We start from the raw sequence: 19,330 nt of genomic DNA, 5'->3' as shown, positions 1-19,330 counted from the left end.
TGTGAACGGGAGGTACAAACGCAGACATGTATGCGTTTTTAAATTTACTCGACTCCATGCAGCGCCGTAGCCGGCTGCAGCCTACAGATTGGAGAAAGTGTTTATCATAGCCCAATACATAAAATGACAAATGTTCCGACTTTACAGAGCCGTTTATAACTCCTCCCCGACTGCAAGCGGCAACTCTCGCTGGTCGTTGCATGCAGCCGATGTTGAACGTACCTATTGGTTTACGGAGCGCTAGATTGGCTTTGCAAAAAATAACTTTGATACGGAGCGTTCTATTAACGGAATGACGCATTTAAAATATCGCTCGATCACGTGAATTTGATCGTGGGAAATCGTGATCGTGATTAAGATTTGATTAATCGTGCAGCCCTATTACTGGCCATTATTTAAAGGCAACGACGGTACAAGCGTTCCGATTGGCTGATGTGCAGTCATGCCATCCACGTGTTGACATACTCACAACTCAATACGGATCCATAATGCCCTCCGACAAAAATTTCAAAATGAGCGAAAGCGATTGATAGTTTTACTATCAATATCTAACTTTGGTTTCACCGTATCAACCTTGTTAAAGCTCGGTCAATACGTTAAAGCCTCAGTTTGACATTACCCGGCATGACAACACTCTGTTATCAAGTAGTTAGCCTTCACTAGTAATCCTAGATCAAGAATGCTAGCAACGCCACTAGTGTAATTTTACAAGAATAATTTTACAGCACGAGACATAAATTTGAACAATAAATCGAATTGGTTACCTGCAGAATGAGTCATCAATTGTATAATTAACTAGCATCGGCATGAATGTGGTCCGCTTACGGTGCGTTCACACTGGAGCGGGCGGCGCGCGGCGTCTGCTTCCAATTCATTTTCTGGGCGGCCATCCTCGGTCGACTCTCGCAGGTTGACTCCCTGTCTTTGTTCGACCGAGTCTTTTTGCACCGAGGCTGCCAGATGAGGCTGCCTCTGTAGTGCTAGCTGCCTTAAATATGCTAAGGCTCAGCTGACGATGGCCCTAATATTTATAATAACAACAGACCTGGGTCTGCGGCGGCAAGTACCCAGAAACTCAATCACTAGCTAGTTACCATAAACTAATCTAGCTGTACCCTAAAGCTCTGCCCGTGAGAAGACTAAGTCTAGCTAACTCAATAATGAAACAAGGTCAGATTAACCCACTAGTAAGATGACAATCACAATATTCACTCAGCAGAAACGCAGATGCACTCTGTGTTTCAACAGCCGGTTACCAAATCAGAGATCAACAGTCTTGTAACAGCATACATAGTAAAGGAAATGTTGCCATTTAAAGTTTTAAGTTTAATTTTTATTTTGAGACATTTTGCTTACTGCCAGTACTGTAGCCTTAGCCTGGCTGTGCCCTCCTACGTACTTCCGCTAAATTTGTATTTTGCTTCTGAACTTGCTCTGGGAGCTCGGCTCTGAAGTCGGTTTCCAGAAACACATTTTTTGTAGGTCCAAGTAGGGCTGAGAACGATGACGTTAATGTTGTGCACTAGTTTGAGTAGTTCAGTAATGGCGGCGGAGAATGATGCGGGCGAAACTATTCTGCAGTTGTGGCAACGCTGCCGAATATCCATAGGTTCAAGCCGGAGCAAGAACATTCCGTGCTGAGTTTTGTTGGTGGCCATGATGTTGTGGCCCTCCTCCCCACCGGGTTTCTGGAAAAGTTTGATTTTCCAGCTACAGCAGCTATCTCTGTTACAATAGTGGTGAAGGAGTTGGCTAAGGCGAACGATTGTGATTGGTTATGGCAAATCAGAGTGGCTCTGGGCAGATCCAATGGTTTTAAACTTCAACAGAGGACCCGCCTTCAAGGAAGTTAACGTTTGTCAATGGAGAGATCCCAGACCCTCTATACAAATGAAATGTGCGAGGGTCTGGTTAGGACCAGGCTACTGTAGCCTTGTTATGCTTGACAACTTTTAGGTTGATGTTCACAACTTTTTAGTCAGCTTCATGGTATTAAAAAGCCTAAAAGACAGATCTGTCCGCATTATAATAAGAATTTGAGTTGATTTGGGCATATATGGTACATATATTATTATTATTAGTGCATCTCAGGTGATGTTATGGAGTAATCCAAAAGCAATATCAGCAATGAATAATCTAGTAAAGTAAAGCATTACTTTAAAAAAAAGTAACTAGTAATGTGTAATCTATTACTTCTTTTGAGTAACTACCCCAACACTGATGGCCAGGCACCAGATGTATGCCTCTTATTGCGACCACATGTCGCTTTACATGTTGGAAACTGGGTTCTTCAGCTGGCAAGGGGAATGTGGAATGAAGTTTGGCCCTCTCAGACTCCCAGGACCAAAGACATCCATCATGCATCATACGGACAATTAATTATGTAGCTACATGGCACTCTTGGAACAGGAAACAGTTGTGATCCCCATTTACTGTGTGTGGCGCATCATGCACAGTTTCCCTGACCCATAAGGTATTTTTCAGTCCTCTCAGATGTCAAAATCAGTACAAAATGCCAGTTTGTTAAGACAAAGGTGCGCTGGGCATTCAGGAACATCACTCTTCTCTGACCAATAGAATACTAATTTACTACGAGACACATTAGCAGTGTGTCGATTCAACTTTACAACATTCTGCTGTTCACGAGCTGTTGACAAAATTGGAAGCTATGTGCTTCAGCTAAATAACCAGCCATGTTCATTAGCCAATAGTATCCTAGTGTGAATTGCTTAGAAATTGAAGTGCTGTGCAGACTTGGAGAAGGCGAGAGACAAGGGTCTGGATTCACTGTAGCACAGTACAATTGTGTCCACACATTCAAGCCTGTCTTTGTAATTGTCCGCAAGCTTCTGTAAAGCCTGCTAGTTCTCATTAAAGAAATGATCAGTGTCAGAATAGAAATTAACCTTTCTCCATGCCTCAAACTATGCCGTGTTGGGTCCTTAGAATTTGAGGGAATTGGTCATGGAAAGGTCTTGAAAAGTGCTTGAATGAGATGTTTTAGAAAGTGTGGGATCCCTGTATGTTTGACCATACTAAAGTCCACAATGTTTTGCTTTAATTGGGATTGTGCTGTGTAAAACACAACTAATTAAATTTTTCTATCCATATAATGAACAATGGGACAACTGCCAGAAGCATTAGCATAATCAAGATTGTCCCTCAGATCGAACCCCAATGTTGTAACAACCTCTCTTTCTCTTCTCTTGCCATGCTTTTGCTTGTTCATTCATGTCATGCTTGCTCTTGCTCTTCCCAGCGAAGTTCATACTGGATGGAGTTGAAGTGGCCATATTGAAAGCTGTTTTGGATGATGAGCCATCCTGGGCTCAGCAGGGACAGTCCTCCCTCCAGCAGAGGTTTGGAGACCTGCAGCAACTTTCACAATCTATGGAGTCAACTGAAAGAGTGTCATGACGATGCACTAGAAGGTACTTAATGCCGGTACAGGTTTGTGGCTCAGATGATTATTTACAGGGAAGTCAAATTTTCGAATCCCTTCACCTTTTCCACGTTACAGCCTTACTCTACATCTCTCTCAATCTATCTAGTCGAGGTTTCCATTGGGAAGCTTCTTAAAAATACATGTTCCTTGAAGCAAACTAGGCGGCTTCATAGCTACATCCATGTTAGTGTAGGTGGTGAATTGAAAGGCCAGCGACGCTTGGTGTTTGTCCCTGGCTTGGGAACCACAATTCACTTTTGGTTAGATTCTCAGGGAGATAATTGACTCGCTAATATCTGACTCTCAATTTTAGAAATGTGCACACCTGTAACCTTGAGCGCTAAACAGTTAATGACATGAAACTCTGACATAGGTAAAAATCGTCTGCTTGATCAGAGCGCCGACCCCAAAGTATGCGTGTTCACCAATCAGTCGTTTATCTCTACTATAATATGGATTTAACCATAGTAGACCTAGTAGGATATGTAATCGATAACTCGGAGGCTCCGGTAAATTCCTTCGGAGCGTGGAGATCCACTGTAAGTAACTCAGAGGCCCTAAGTTAAAACCTACTCCAAAAGTCTATGTTTATAATCAGTCAGCCGCATCATCCAGACTAGATCAAAGTTTTCACCGCCGTAGCTTGATGGATACGTTTCAAGGAGAACAAGTAACTTCAAAAGGCACAATAATAGTTTATTATCTAAATAGTAAGATAATAAATACAATTATAATGAAATATCATCAAATACAAAACATACCTTCAGAGCAATGGTTAACAAAGGTATTCACAATGAAGACGAGGCGCCTAACGCACCGGAGCTGTATCATAAACAGAACTCAGTGATTGGTAAAACTTCTTCCTATATACACCCAAACCTGACTAAAATTGGGGCCACCGGTCATATGACTGAAAAGTTGTCCAATGCATACAAATTCAAATTGGATCATTAATCAAGGCTGCAGTAGACCAAGTGGTGCCCTTGCAAGACAAGGGAATATGTTAAACACATGTTGGTCTGCTGCAGGCACAAACTCTGTAAACCCTGTACATGTTACTGTGTTAAAATTATTACTAGAATGTAATACATAAAATAAGAAAGCTGTTAAGAACGAAGAACACAACTTTTAATGATAATTTCAGAGTCTTCTTATGTCCACCTTCCTCTTCAACTGTTGAGATCACCTCTCCAGAGGTGTGTCATTAAGGTGTGATTGTCATTTTAGCATTCATGCAAATCAATGACTGTCCCAGACGAGTGTCTGGGTGACCAGAGACAAAGGGGCTGCCAAAACAGCCCCACATTAGCATGTCATGTTTTATGTGATAATTTCATACACAAGGCATACACACAGGGTCGAAGACTCGTTCTTGCCCCCTACAGTGCAATTCGGCTAGGTATACATCCGCGCTAAAATATCAAGGTGAAAGTCATCATAGCTTGCTAGTATAGACCCAGCTGCCAACCCAACTTTAAGAATAGATTAACAGCTATTTTTTTTAAACAGCCCGATAAGAGTCTCACTTTAACGCAGCACATTAACGCCGATAATGGCCCACCCCGGCAAACCTCACCCTACCACCTTAACTAACACATTTTCTGCGGGAAACCCATCTCTCTCTCATGCGGGGTTTCCCGCAGAAAATGTGTTAGTTAAGGTGGTAGGTTGGGGTTTGCCGGGGGGGGAGGGGAAGCAAAAGTTTTTCCTCAACACATTTGTATGCGTTCTGCAGAGAAGGGAGACTGGTGTTGGTCATGGTTTGGAATGAAAGGGAGAAAACAGGACAGAGTAACAGTGGATATCGCTGTTACACTTATCGCTTACTTTAAAAAATAAATACATTATAATGTAGTTAAGGCGGCAGGCGTGTGTTGCTTAGGCGGCCGCCTTAACTGCAAAGTGCTGCGGGAAACCCTGTATATATATTTTACATTTGCACACTTATGTTCGGTACATTTGGTATCACATTGGTACCATATTACATTTAGGTTCCCACAGTCTACTTAAATTCTGCATCGTGTTTTCTGATGTTGGATAAAAAGTAATCCCATGAAGGCCCTCAGGAGTCAACCATGCAGTGATTGTCAACCATGGTTTTATTTCAATAGAATACAGGTCCAGATTCAGTCAATTAAATTAATGTTGGTGTATACTAAACAATACAAGTAGATACACACATGATACAGAACTAGACAGGGACTTGACAGTAGTTGGTCAATTTTATTAATAAAGTACATTTAAAAATAACAGCTGTTGGCCAAAGTGCTGTACAATGGTGTTACGCACTACCCCGTTAGGGAGGCTACACCTCGCTACTCAAGGACCCCCAGCAGTCAGAAAAAGATGCGTGGAGTCATGGGTGCGAGCAAGGACACAGAGAGTTTTACTTTTTACCCAAGGGGCATTTATTTTGCCACGGTAATAGTAGGGAAAAAGGGCTGGACGGGACCAAGGCAATGACAGTTAAATACAGCAAAGCCGACCCCTACCCTGTCCTAACTACCTACTACTACTCAAGGTGTTTCCCCTCCTCTCTGGGAAGACAAAGAAATAAGATTAACAACGGAATTTAATAAACAATAGTCAAGTTACAATACAACACAAAACAATCACAAACAACAGGTTTAACAGGCTGTCAAAATGTCCTTGAATGAAACAAACAGTGGCACAGATGTACAGCTGAAGGGATGATAGGATTGGATGAATGAAACAGGAACCAGCTGGACTTAACGGGAGGGAGGAGTAATAGATGTTTGGTGATGAGGGTGATTGGCGCCACCTGTACAGAAAAGACACATAGATCCAAAACATACACACACAGAACACATGACAGGACCAGGGGATGTAACAATAGTGAATAATTAAAAACACACTATAAGACACAAAACACAATCGCAGACAATGCACAAACATTTTACCACTGCGCCTACCTATGGCCATATGCAACAATAAATAAATGAGTTTTAAGAAGAGATCATATGTTGATGCAGTTTTTATAATGAGTGGCAAATTATTCCAGAGCTGTGGTGCAGCTGCTTAGAAGGCTCGATCTCTCTTTAGTTTGAGACGTGTCCTTGGAACAGTCAACTGTAGACTACTGGTTGATTGAAGGTCTTGTGATATAATTTTTTGAGTGAAAGAAGATCAGAAATATATGGAGGAGCAAAGCAATGCAGACCCTTATAAACAAACAATAATAACTTAAACTGAATTTGGTATTTGACTAGGTGCCAGTGTAGAGTGCTCAGGACTGGTGAAATATGTTCTCTCTCCTTTGTTCCAGTCAATAGTCCTGAGCACTATAGACTAGCGGCAGCATTTTGCATTTCTCTACATCCAGCTGGAGACGTTACAGTAGAGATTGTGAAACGCCCAAATACAGTATATTTCAATAGTCCAATCTCGATTAAATAAAAGCATGTATTACAGATATCTTTGGATGATAAAAATGACTTCATTTTAGCTATATTCTTTAGTTGATGGAAACAGCTTCCGACAACAGCATTGAACTGTTTATCAAAACTCAAAGCAGAATCAAAAGTAACACCTACATTTCTTAGCCTGGCTGCCAGCCCAACTTCTCCCCGCCCACAAAAAAATGTGGTCGGGAAGTTGGGTCTGGAGGGTCTCGTATTGGGGAACAACTACAGAAAACCAGAATTTGGGCGTACCACTGAAATTGCCTGGGCGGGCTTTATACGATGATGGACAGATGATCAACAGTGACGTAATCACCCACGTCACAAAAGAGCGCTTAAGTTGAATTTGTTTTGAACAAACAACATATTACGTTGCTCTGATTGGTTGTAGGTCTATCCAATTGAGCGAAGAGGCATTTGTTTTCCAGGCTCGTTTTGCCCCGCAGTCAATGCACAATGGAGAGTTCTTAGACTCATATTCTGACTAGAATTATGAGTATGACAACGTCAGGCTATACATTTCTAGCATGTGTACGAAAGTTCCCAGATGTCCTGGTTTACTGGCAACCATGTCTGTAGAAGCAGAGGGGCCAAAGATTAAGACTTGCGTTTTTGCTTCATTTAACTGAAGTTGGATGACATCAAATGTGTAACACCTCAAACAATCCAACAAACACTGTAAACTGGAAACATCCTTTGGATGTAAGGGAACATAACACTGAGTATCATCTGTGTATCTGTGATACAAGACAACAAATATATATATACAGAGAGAGCATGTATAAATAAAATAAAACAGGACCCAGAATTGAGCCTTGTGGAACCCCATACAGAACTAGTGCATAAGACGATGAATAGTTGCCAATCTCCACTGAAAAGGTGTGATCCTTTAAGTAAGAAGAAAACGAATTTGAAGCGCGACCTTGGATGCTAATATGCTCTAAACCAGTGGTTCCCAACCTTGGTCCTCAGGGCACCCTGTCCTGCCTGTTTTAGATTCAAATGAATGGTCATAAGCAGGCTTCTGCAGAGCTGGACGACCCATTCATTTGAATCAGGTGTGTTGGTGCAGGGAAACATCTAAAACAGGCAGGACAGAGTGCCCTGAGGACCAGGGTTGGGAACCACTGCTCTAAACGATTTAAAAGAATGCCTCAATCAAAGGTGTCGAAAGCCGCGCTAAGATCCTAGGAGTAGCATATGCAGTTTTACTGACAGCTATGCATAAAATGGCTCATTCAAAGGTCCCATTACATGAAATGTTCACTGTAGGAGGTTATTTAACATGAATATGAATTCCCCTAGCCTGCCTTTGGTCCCTCAGTAGCTAGAAATGTCGATAGGTGTAAACCAAGCCCTGGGTATTCTTCTCCGCCTTTGAGAAAATGAAAGCTGAAACACTCGGTTTTGAAAATGCTGGTTTTATGACGTCATAACAGCGAAGGTTACCTCCCCCTTTTCTGCTTTGCCCACACAGAGAATTTGGCCCACCAATGAGAAAATGAGCTATGACCGTGCGAGCGAGATATTGATTTTCCTCAATACATCATGGCTTGCTAACGACCAAAGCATGGCAGTTACATTTACATTTATTCATTTAGCAGACACTTTTATCCAAAGCGACTTCTAAGAGAGAGCTTGCATAAGTGCACAGGTCACTGATAATAACAACAAGATGGCCCCAAAACATTGCAAGTAGCCAAAACATTAAGCACATATTGTGAACAACCAAAATAAGTGCCAAAGGGAAGAACCATAAGAGCATGTAGTTAAACAAGTAACAATTAAACAACATGTACCGCTATAAGTGCAAGTGTACCTTTAGAAAAATCAAGCAACAATAATTCACCATGAAAGTTTGCACAGACAAGGAATTTACTTTGGCAGGAAGGTGCATACAATAAACATATAGGGACCTAAAATTTAAATATGTGGACTATCTATACTAAGTGTACATAAACTAGCAGTACTAAGTGGAATTAGAATTAAATAAAATGTACAATAAAATAAAATTTAAGTTGCCATAAAATAAAATACAAGTTGCCAATTACAAAATGTAAATACAAATATTACAAAAGATACAAATGTACAAGATAGAATTGTGTAAATGCAATGTGTTTTAAGCAGGAAGTCATTTAGAGTCAGTGTGGACCCTTGGTCTTGTTCAAGAGGCCAACAGCGGAAGGGAAAAAACTGTTCCTGTGGCGTGAATCATTGGTCCTGATGGACCGCAGCCTTCTGCCGGAGGGGAGTGACTGAAACAGGGAGTGTCCAGGGTGGGAGGAGTCGGCTACAATCTTCCTCACTCGCCTCAGGGTCATCGAGGTGTGTAGGTCCTCGAGGGAAGGCAGATTGCAGCCAATCACCTTCTCAGCAGTGCGGATGATACGCTGCAGCCTGCTCTTGTCCTTGGCAGTGGCAGCAGCGTACCAGGTGGTGATGGAGGAGGTGAGGATGGACTCAATGATGGCTGAGTAGAAGTGCATCATCATTGTCTTTGGCAGGTTGAATTTCTTCAGCCGCTGAAGGAAGTACATCCTCTGTTGTGCTTTCTTGATGAGGGAGCCCATGTTCAGTTCCCACTTGAGGTCCTGGGAGAGGATAGTGCCCAGGAAGCGGAAGGACTCCACAGTGTTAACTGGGGAGTCACTCAGGGTGATGGGGGTGAGTGGGGCTGTGTTCTTCCTGAAGTCCACAACCATCTCCACTGTCTTAGAGGGGCAATTGACTGGGTTTTTGGGGTATTTCACACTTTTCCTTAAGGTCTCCGAATAGGGTATGTAACATTGGTTGGGTTGAAAATGGCCCGGGTGCTGTTCTATGCCCCCTGACAGATCCTCTGAAATGTTCCTGGGAAAAAACACTCTCCTTTTATGGTATGCTCATTAATATTTAGATAAGCTGCGCGTTGATTGACTATATATCATTCGAAATGATAAAATTACTTGTTTCCACTTCTGTTCAATCCAGCAAACTGGATTGACTTAGGTGGGTAGAACGTTAGGCTACAGCTTAGCAACCAAACCATATCGTGATTCTACTCGGCTTCAGTTAGCTAGCTAGCTCTAAATATTTTGCTGAAAAATAACATGACCAAGATCTGGACAAACATTCATCGTGAATTGTAGATTTACATTACACACGTTATGTATTTGAATGAAACACAGTCAGGAACATGAATCAACGTTGGCCCCATTGCCAATAAACTAGGCAAAATTTCACACATTCTACCTATGCTCTTGTGTTAGCAAGCTAAACTTGTTTACATGCCTACAGTGTAGGTGTTACTAGTAACAGTTACTAGCAATACTAACATAGCCTGTATCTAGTACCTGCCTTTCTCCAGTTCTTTCAAATAGATTATCTAGACAGGCGTTAGCAATAAGCCAGACTGCTGTTCGTTTTCTGGCTATTTTTCGGAAGCTTCCCTTCTAATGCCGACTACAGCTAGTCTAGCTAGAGTCATTTGATGTGTGTAGAAATGTATTTAGCATTCTACCTGGTATGCTATATTCAGGAAACGTTAGCATTGCTAATAACTGTTAGCACAACATCATACTGCCCTTATAGCTTGCGGTTGCAATGAGCATACGGTCGGAACAGCACCTCTTTCCAGGTTCAGCTTCCTAGCAAATCCTGCTTGCAATTATCCAAGGTTGTCAAAACTGTCATGGGTGAAATGTTCAGAGCAAATGAATGATTGAGTGTCGAACTTCGCCGGGATCTTCTCATAGACAACAGCAGCCCTGCCTGTTGAATGTCTGGCTCCTTGGGAAGACTGTGAGTGTTAGCCTTCCCTGTACAGCCTGGAACACAGCATTTACGACCGTGGTCCATTTTGAATATCATTGTTATAATTCAAAACGTTCTTCTTTGTAATTCCTTATAAGTAGCCTACACAGAGCAGTGCGCAGGTAAACTAGTATCGGAGATAGACGCTACCTCGGGTTAGTCTGGATGTAAATCCTGGCGCGTGACAGATACAGACAAGAGCCAAAAAGGGCGGTCCCCGGTCCTACGTCAGACCGGTAGCTTTGTTGAAAAGCTAGCGTTTTACAGACAATTTTTTTTCTTTTTGAGATTTGAATAGGAAAGAGGTGTCAATGGACTTTGATATTCACGGTATGTCCATTTTACCCACCGAACTGTCGTTATTTAACTATGACAAAAATCGGTTTTGCAGTCAATTGCCCCTTTAAAAGCATTGAGCTCTAGGTTGTTCTGGCAGCACCAGGTCACCAGGTTGGCCACTTCCCACCTTTAATCAGACTCGTCTCCACCAGAGATGAGCCCAATAAGGGTGGTGTCGTCTGCAAACTTCAGGAGTTTGACGGACGGATGACTGGAGGTGCAGCTGTTGGTGTACAGGGAGAAGAGCAGAGGAGAAAGGATGCAGCTTCAGATACAGTATTAGGGGACCATTAAGGCCTATATAAAAGCATCCAAAAACAGAATGTCATGGGATCTTTAAACTGAACTATAACCACATGATTGTATACAATATATTTATTATATATACTAATTCTATTATTACACTTGTTAAAGATACCCAATCACAGTTATAGAAGCATAGTGGGGACTGACTCCATGTGCAAACCTTCCAAAACTGTATTGTAACTGTATACTGTATAATTCGGTAATACTTACTGAATGCACTGTTGGTGGACAGATGAAAATGAAACACGAGAATTGTTTGCCCATCATATGACCGCTAACTTTTCTGAAAAGGAAGTTTCCAAAATTGAGTAAAAACTACATCCTCATCTTGAGGGTCTTGGCTATGACAATATAAAACTGAAAATGTTTAGTTTGAGACCTTTTTTGTAATTGAGATATAAAGCAGATGATCACTGATGCAGCATATTGCAGCTACATGCTCACTCAGACAATCCTTCCATACAGTTCATTTATGAGACACGCAACTCGGATCAGAAGTTTCAAAACCACAAATAACATATTGGTTTGAAGTGTCTTTATTTGCAAAGGGTCCAATGTTGTTATTGTGTTGAGCTTCTGTATTCCTTCATTAATAGATGTCCTCGTGTGTTTCTTTAGGATTACAAGAAAAAGTCAACCACCTAAAAAAGAAGCGATGTTTGTAAGTACATTTTGGTTAATTTGACCAATTGCGCTTTTTTATGCTTTTATTAAACTACACACTTTTTGTAATACTTCCTTGTAAATGTATATATTAAATACCTGTTTCAGTAAAACGCACAAATGACTTCAAGGGCACTGTCATCCTGGGATGGGCAGACCAGTTCAAGTACTCAATGTTCTTTGTGTTTTAAATTTGAATATTCCGATATTGATAAATATTTAAAAAATGCAGAAAGTGTATGACTGTTTCAAAATATAAACAAAACATTTATAAGCTACTTGTCTTTCTGCAATCATTCCCCAGATCAAACAGTTGCCAGAGCAGGGCAATACATACATCTTTCTATTTGTCTAGATGTGTTGCAAATGTTTTTGAATGCTTGTGTTTATTTCCTAGAGATGCCCAGAAACTAGAAGGGTTGTTCAAGCAGAACCAGCAGCTGCAGGGGGAGAACAAGGTCTTGCAAGATACAGTCACTGTTTTGGAGCAAAGGTTGGAGTCTTTAAAGTGATGTCTTTCTATCGTATATTAATAGCACACTTGTAACCACAAAGAGGGAAAATGCAATGGCATTAGCAGTCTTCATGCCACCTCAGTTACCTTTTCTGTAGCCTCCATAAAGTTTATCATTGAGAGTATTTTAGGGAAGTGTTGGAAGCACAGTGGTATTTCAAGTTACATATAGAAATGGAGACTAAACAATATAATTGATTTTACATGTAAATGTTGTTGTTTGGTTCATCTTACAATAGTAGGTATACTTTATTAATACAGGAAATGTGCTTTCCATACTGTCACCAAAAACCCTGAACTAAATTATTTCAGTAGTGTTAAGCTCCACTGATTTCATCTCGGGGTCAAACACCATATTTTTACCTGGAGAATTTTTTAATAGATTATTGCTATATATAATTCCAGATAATATATAGAACAAGCCTACTATGACTAAATAATGGAAGTTAAAAACAACTTTCCCATTCTCTCTGCTGATAGGGATACAACACGCTCTGCTGGTAAGGATATAGCAATCTGCTGGTAGGGAGTCGGCCCTCTGGTAGTAGGGATATAGCATATATGTTCCTCCTGTGTCTCCTCAGATTACGTATTGGAAATTGTGACCGCTGTACAGTTAGAGATGAACACATGAGAACGAAGCAAGTGAAGGCTGAGGATGATAGTAAGCAGAGCCTGCAAGTCATTGCTAAACTCAGTGAGTATGTTCTTAGACATAAGTACATGTTTGAAGGATCTAAACTAACTTATGTAATAACTACACCTAATGTATCTTATTAGAGATTCTATATATTTAATACTTACTAATATTTCATATTAAGTTGTCTTGCAAGACATCACACCAACTTCTTAATATCTGTGTTCCTAAAGCTCAGAAGGTTGGTATCACTGTCAGCTTAACTTCTTTCTCCTCCACACTTGTCTGAAAGGTTCACTCATTGCATGCACTGGCACAATACATCCTTTATCTTTTCATCACTGGGTTTGGGAGGTCACTTCTGTTTCCTTTTACAGTGTTAGGCTGAATGTTCATTTTCATCATCAACCCAAATGTTAATACAGCTGTAGTACCTCTTTGGAAGGTGGTAAGTTTTCCACCATACAATCTTATTTAAGATTCTACTTCCTTGACTCCCCCAGTGGCAGAAAGGGACTGCCTGCAGGAAGAGAAAAAAAAGCTAAACATGGAGCTTGATAGACTGAAGGAAACTTGGTGAGTTGCTTTCACACCTAGTTCGGGCAGGTCTTTGTGTCCCATGATAGTGACTGGCTGGGGTGGTCAGTAATACCTGGTTGGCAGTTCAGAAAGCACTGGATTGTACATTTTATTGACTTTAGTTTTGATGACTAAAATCAAAATAATTTACTAAATTGTTCCCGTAGTATCCATAATCTGTATTGTAATGGCTTGATTAATGTTTATGTAGAGATGTAGTTAATAATATTTAGTGTGAAAGTAAAAGAAAAGAAGTTCCATTGAAATGGGCTGCTGGACTGGGAGGTGTGTACAGTGACACTGTTTTCAGCTGGTCTAGAGAGCAGGAGGAGGTAATCCCAGATTCACCTCTGAAGCACATCTGTCTGGCAGCGGTCAACAAGAGGAAGAGGAGGAACGAGTCACTTGTCCACTATGAGGAGCCTGTGTCTCTCACGCAGAGTTTGGCTATTGATGGTCTGTTCAATACCGGTACGAACACACAAATGTTTGACACTGAGCTTGGGAGTCAATGACAGCACTGCAAAAATAGAAATGCGTACATTCCCTCAGACTGTATGGCTGTTGACAAACTCCCACTAATTTTCAAAAACTGAAACCTACAGCTCTGGAAAAAATTGAGACCAGTGCACCTTTTTCTTGAGAAGTACAATCTAGAGTAAGGAACAGAAAGGTAAAATGTAAGTCCACTGCAAATTTTACCCTTCTGTTCCCTCACTCAACATTTTTTTTATGAAAGAAAATGGTGCAGTGGTCTCAATTTTTTCCAGAACTGTATATGCCATGGATATTTAAAAAACTGAGGTTCAGTCAGGAGTACTCCCAAGTTCATTTAAATTGTTTATTTAATAAATCTAACAAGACATTGTAATACATTGGTCCTGGTATGACAGCATTGCACAGTAACTTGGTAACACTGATGACCTGCTGCTTCCTGATTTGTCAGAAGCTCTGTCATACCATGCCCCAGGCTCAACTCCAGATCCAATTGGATGGGCGGGTGGGCATTTCTCTTACAGAAAGTATTTCAGCTAAAATAGTGGGAGGGCACAGAATTCCATTTAGGGGGGCCTTGATCGTCAGTGGCCCCCTTGAAACCCCCCTGCCAAGCTGGAGAAACCCTGAACAGAACACAACTTCTTTCTCTTCTTGCACTTTGTGACATATTCACAAAATCTAATATCTACTTTCGTGCTTTCATCTAACTACATAGCGATGTAATAGAATAGGCACATTCCTCTGGTTGCCCATACACCAATGCCAGCAAGATAAATGAAAGTTAAACACTAATATTTTATTCATGATTTCATGTTAAAGTGAATCAATATGCAGTCAACTTGGTACCACATTAGTGAGCGAAGCCTAGTTCAGACATGGCACTTGGGCAGTGTGTGTCATTCCACTCATTAACTACACCTGTGTTAGTCTACTTCAATCCCATTGGGCCACGTCTGATAAGACTACAATATAATGCAGCACGGATACTGGTACACTCACTTCAGTTGTTGTATTAACTGTGTTGCCGCTGCCCTCCACCATTCCCATCTCCCCCGTGTTGACGGAGCCTATCCAGGGGTTTCTGAAATGCCAAGTGACCTGCCCAGTGTACTGTGTGGCATCGCCTCTTACCCGTATGTCTAAGGGACTAATGGCAAAGCTATAGGCTGTGGACTGGTGGATATGTGACCATGTATGGAAACATATGGTGCACCTAATATTTCTATTAGGTGACTATTCTGCCATTATGTGTAATGTGGCACCCCGGTGACCAGATAACTGCATGGACCATAGGGGCTAAGGCCTTACCACAGGGGCCTGGGTTCAAATCCAACCCTTTTCCTGCATGTCCTCCCCTGTCTCACATTTAGTGTGTCCCCTATACCTTTCCCATTAAAGCAAAACTTTCTCTAAACAATATACTCTATATTAAAAGAAAGAAAATGCCAGTAATAACTGAACATTGTAGAAGCTAAATGGCATGTCAATTGATTGCTCTTCTAGTTATTAGCTGGTGATGCACACACAGTCTTGAGTTTTCTGCCTGAGCTCAGGTTCTACTTCACTGTATTGTAGTAGCCGATGAAGGAAGGTCTTCCCTTGCATGTCTGAGCCTAAAGAAAGACCTGTTGGTGCCAGAAACATGTGAGATGGATACATCCAGAGCCCCACGTAAGGACCAAATTCACCGCAACCCCTCAATAATGGCTAGCTTGTCACAATGGAACAGCAGTAATTTGATGTTCTGTTGTTTCAGAGTCTAGAATGCAGAGTTCTGAGTGTGCCATGGTGACAGAAACCTGCTACCTTGATTTTCCTGACAGGCTGTTGCCTAACCTGGTATGTAAGGTTTCCCTGGTTTGGCACATAACGTGTTTTCATTCCCATCAATGTTTGTTTTGATAGGGAATATACAGTAGGGCTGCAACTAACGATTATTTTAGTAATCAATTAATCTGACGATTCTTTTTTCGGTTAATCGATGAATCGGGTAAAAAAACTAAGCATTAATTTCCAACCCCTTTATTCAAAAACTGAACTGAAAGTGCAAATTCACAATGCAAAAAATCTTTAGAATGTGCACAAACAGGCACACAATTTTGAAAAAGTTATTAATCCTAATGCGTGGATTTAATGCTATTTTCAGAGATGAGCAATTTATTTGAGTTTTTTTTTTTTTACATTTTTGAAAATGTATAGGTTGTGGAAGTACTGTAGGCCAGACTTAATTATAGTAATCTGGTGTAGGGATGCTCCAATCTGATCGGCGCCGATCCATATCAGAAAATATTCCCATTATTGGTTTTGATCGGCGTTCTCAAAACGGCCAATCAAACATGGCCGATCAGATTACATAAAATATGCGAGAACTACAGAGAGGTTTAGACGTTTAGATACGTGAGTTCTAAATATACGTGAGTTCGGCATATTTCCGACGCTTCCACCAGAGTTATTTTTCCAAAACGAAAGCTAGCTAGCTTTAGTTAGCTTCTGTTACCTAGCAACCTAGCATAATACTCGTAGCAATGTTACTACCTGCTAATGTTACTTGTTCGCCTCCTAATTGTAAATATTGAAGCCACACTATAGCGTTTGTGTCTATCGTAAAATAGTCGGTTGTGCGACGTTACTCTGTGAGACCCGCATTTGAACGAAAACAGTCACGGACAGCTGCTTTTTGGAAGGGCAATTAAGAACGTTTTCCTGCTCTCGCACAAGCAGCAGGAGTCTTCCTCTCCGCATCTTGTACAAGTGTAGATAGCAAGCGACTTTTCAGCACAACAGGACATATTTTAGATGAGAAGAGGAACAGGTTGACTCCTAAAAATGCTGATATTCATCAAGGCAAATCTGCCAGTGATGCTGCTTAATCAGAAGTAAGGTTTGAATACTTTAGTATGCCCCCTCTCCGAGTGAGTGCGTGTGTGCGTGCGTGAAGTGAGAGAGTGAATGACGTTTGTGAGTGAGTGAGACACTACAGATAAACATGTTGTTTTTTTTGTTTAATTGCTGACTTCCTGTGCACCTTTAATCTTTAGGCCTATTCTGTTATGTTATCTCCTCCTAAATGCAGACTAATTGACTTGAAACTGACTGACTTGAAACAGCAGTTAAGTTTGTATTATTATTTTTCCACAGAAAGCTACTGTATAAGCTCCAAGCTCTCTTGAGAGCCTCTAGAGAGTGGAATGTTGCACATGTGATTCTATTGTTGTGATTTTTATTTAAAGATTAATATTTGTATTATTATTTTTTATCCCTTTTTACATTTTATAGTAAGCGTGAGCTTCAACACTGGAATGTTGCACGTTCCCTGCAATAGAACTGATAGTTGTCAATTCAGGGGGTCAGATGGCTGAGCGGTTAGGGAGTCACACTGTGATTGGTGATCGGTATTATCGGATTGGCAGATACTGATTTCGGTGATCGGCACCAAAAAACCTGATCGGAGCATCTCCAATCTGGTGTATATGTAAGATTGTTTGACACAATTTAGAAAAAAAGTGATTTTCTATAATTTTATTTGAAACTTAATTGAAAAAGTAAAGGCTGTGGAAGTATACCAGACATTGTTAAGCTACTCTAGTATCTGTTTGAGGTTTTATATTTATAAAAATATAATAACAGTTTTTCAAAATGGCATGGATAGTTTTCACCCGGTCCCTAACTCGGTCAATTAACACACCTTTTTGACGTATTTAGTGTGAAATGCTCCACACATTGGATGACTTAGGTCGGACTGATTTCTCCGCCATGTGTTTCAGAACGTTACTCAACAACGTCTTTCCTCTACCTCCGCTCTGCTCCGCGCTCAACTAAACTTTTCTAAAAAAATACTCAAACATCTCCGGGACTTATTGAGTGGCGTAATGATCGCACGACACAACAAATCGATAATGAAATTCGTTGCCAACGCTTTTAATAATCGATTTTAATCGATTCGTTGTTGCAGCCCTAATATATAGTATGTTGTTGTTATGGCTCCTTTCAATGTTGCGACTTCTCAGGCTGCTTTCGATCTTCAGGCCGGCTCTGAATACGCCAGAAATGGGAACATGTGGGATGGAACCAAGAGTAGCCTTCGGTAATTGTAACAATGTCAATAACATATTTATAATGGCAAACTAGACACAGGAATACATTTGAAATGTATAATATACTTTATGGAAGATACTGTCAGCAAGTGTAGCAGTAAATGGTCTGTTTAAAAAAAGATGTACATCTTATAATTGACTTGTATGTGCCATGGACCGTTCTCTTGGGTGTCCGGAATAAAGAAATAATAATATAGCTCGATTTATCTAAAGATAACTTTTTTCTGATTGATAGGTCTCTTTCCTCATCCCCTGTCTTTGGAAAGTCTGTAGTAGCATCTGCCAACACCACTGAGGACAGGTCCCCCGCTCTCCTCCAAAGCACCATGCTCAGAAGCCCTGGCCTTCACCTAAAGGTAGCAACACCAGGCTGGCAGTATTACTTTTGTGAGATTCTTCCATATGTTTCAGCTCAGTTATGATCAGCCCAGAATCTCCAAACAGAACTCTTATAGGTAGTGGATGATCTCGTACAATCTTAGTCCTTATCAGAATCACTGATGTTTGACTGTGTGAAGACATTAATCTGTCACACAATAGTGCAACACTGTTTATTTTCTTGCAAATTATACATATTAAATGTCTCATCACAGAATGAATGTGGTCTTTCCGATTCTGTTAACCATTCTTGCATAAAACAAAAAAAAGCCCAAATATACATTGTATTTGTCACATTTGTGACCAACCAAATCTAACATTGTCTTTTTTTAAAATATTAATCAACTGAATGATTTAGGCATTTGACATAAAGGAGTCAAACAGTAACTCGGAGGCTCCTGAGGGACCCAACCCCACTAAGAGCCCCCCGACAAGTACCACACCTGGTTAGTGGAGGTCCAGCACTATACTGTTCCCTCAAAAGACGCTTATGTTGAATGATTGTTAAATGTAACTCCTGTTTGCCAGTCAGTCTTGAATTGCATTTTTGTCTTGCATGCCTATCTACTCTCCAAAGATTTCCAGTTAATCAGAAGTTCAAAAGCAGTTCACTAGCAGCGGCCAATTTTAATGAATGAATGCATGTAGTGTTGTGATCAGTGT

The 19,330-nt window shown here is 40.8% G+C and overlaps 2 protein-coding genes across 14 annotated transcripts in view; one reads left to right on the top strand and one right to left on the bottom strand.

The window, feature by feature from the left end:
- Nucleotides 1-19,330, top strand: part of rbbp8 (retinoblastoma binding protein 8) — a 40,481-nt gene that overhangs the window by 19,357 nt on the left and 1,794 nt on the right. For 4 of the 7 annotated variants that reach the window (XM_084703853.1, XM_084703858.1, XM_084703859.1 and 1 more), the window contains exons 2-12: nt 3,260-3,431; nt 11,923-11,965; nt 12,365-12,460; nt 13,066-13,178; nt 13,622-13,694; nt 14,008-14,168; nt 15,771-15,866; nt 15,952-16,034; nt 18,203-18,279; nt 18,525-18,645; nt 19,026-19,113. In XM_084703853.1, coding sequence (XP_084559979.1) covers nt 3,311-3,431; nt 11,923-11,965; nt 12,365-12,460; nt 13,066-13,178; nt 13,622-13,694; nt 14,008-14,168; nt 15,771-15,866; nt 15,952-16,034; nt 18,203-18,279; nt 18,525-18,645; nt 19,026-19,113 — 1,072 coding nt within the window. In that variant the 5' untranslated portion in view covers nt 3,260-3,310. The remainder of the gene's footprint in view (nt 1-3,259; nt 3,432-11,922; nt 11,966-12,364; nt 12,461-13,065; nt 13,179-13,621; nt 13,695-14,007; nt 14,169-15,770; nt 15,867-15,951; nt 16,035-18,202; nt 18,280-18,524; nt 18,646-19,025; nt 19,114-19,330) is intronic. The other 3 variants (XM_084703855.1, XM_084703854.1, XM_084703857.1) reach the window with 3 other exon arrangements.
- slc35d4 (solute carrier family 35 member D4) overlaps nt 5,830-19,330 on the bottom strand; it is a 68,880-nt gene continuing 55,379 nt past the window's right edge. For all 7 annotated transcript variants that reach the window (XM_084703866.1, XM_084703864.1, XM_084703867.1 and 4 more), the window contains one exon: nt 5,830-6,227. In XM_084703866.1, the coding sequence (XP_084559992.1) occupies nt 6,032-6,227 (196 nt within the window). In that variant the 3' untranslated portion in view covers nt 5,830-6,031. The remainder of the gene's footprint in view (nt 6,228-19,330) is intronic.

The sequence above is a fragment of the Hypomesus nipponensis genome, chromosome 8 (assembly GCF_054491055.1).
Source record: "Hypomesus nipponensis isolate SF chromosome 8, ASM5449105v1, whole genome shotgun sequence".
Lineage (NCBI taxonomy): Eukaryota > Metazoa > Chordata > Actinopteri > Osmeriformes > Osmeridae > Hypomesus > Hypomesus nipponensis.
The sequence above is the reverse complement of the archived record's forward strand: the minus strand, read 5'-3'. Positions and strand labels throughout refer to the sequence as shown.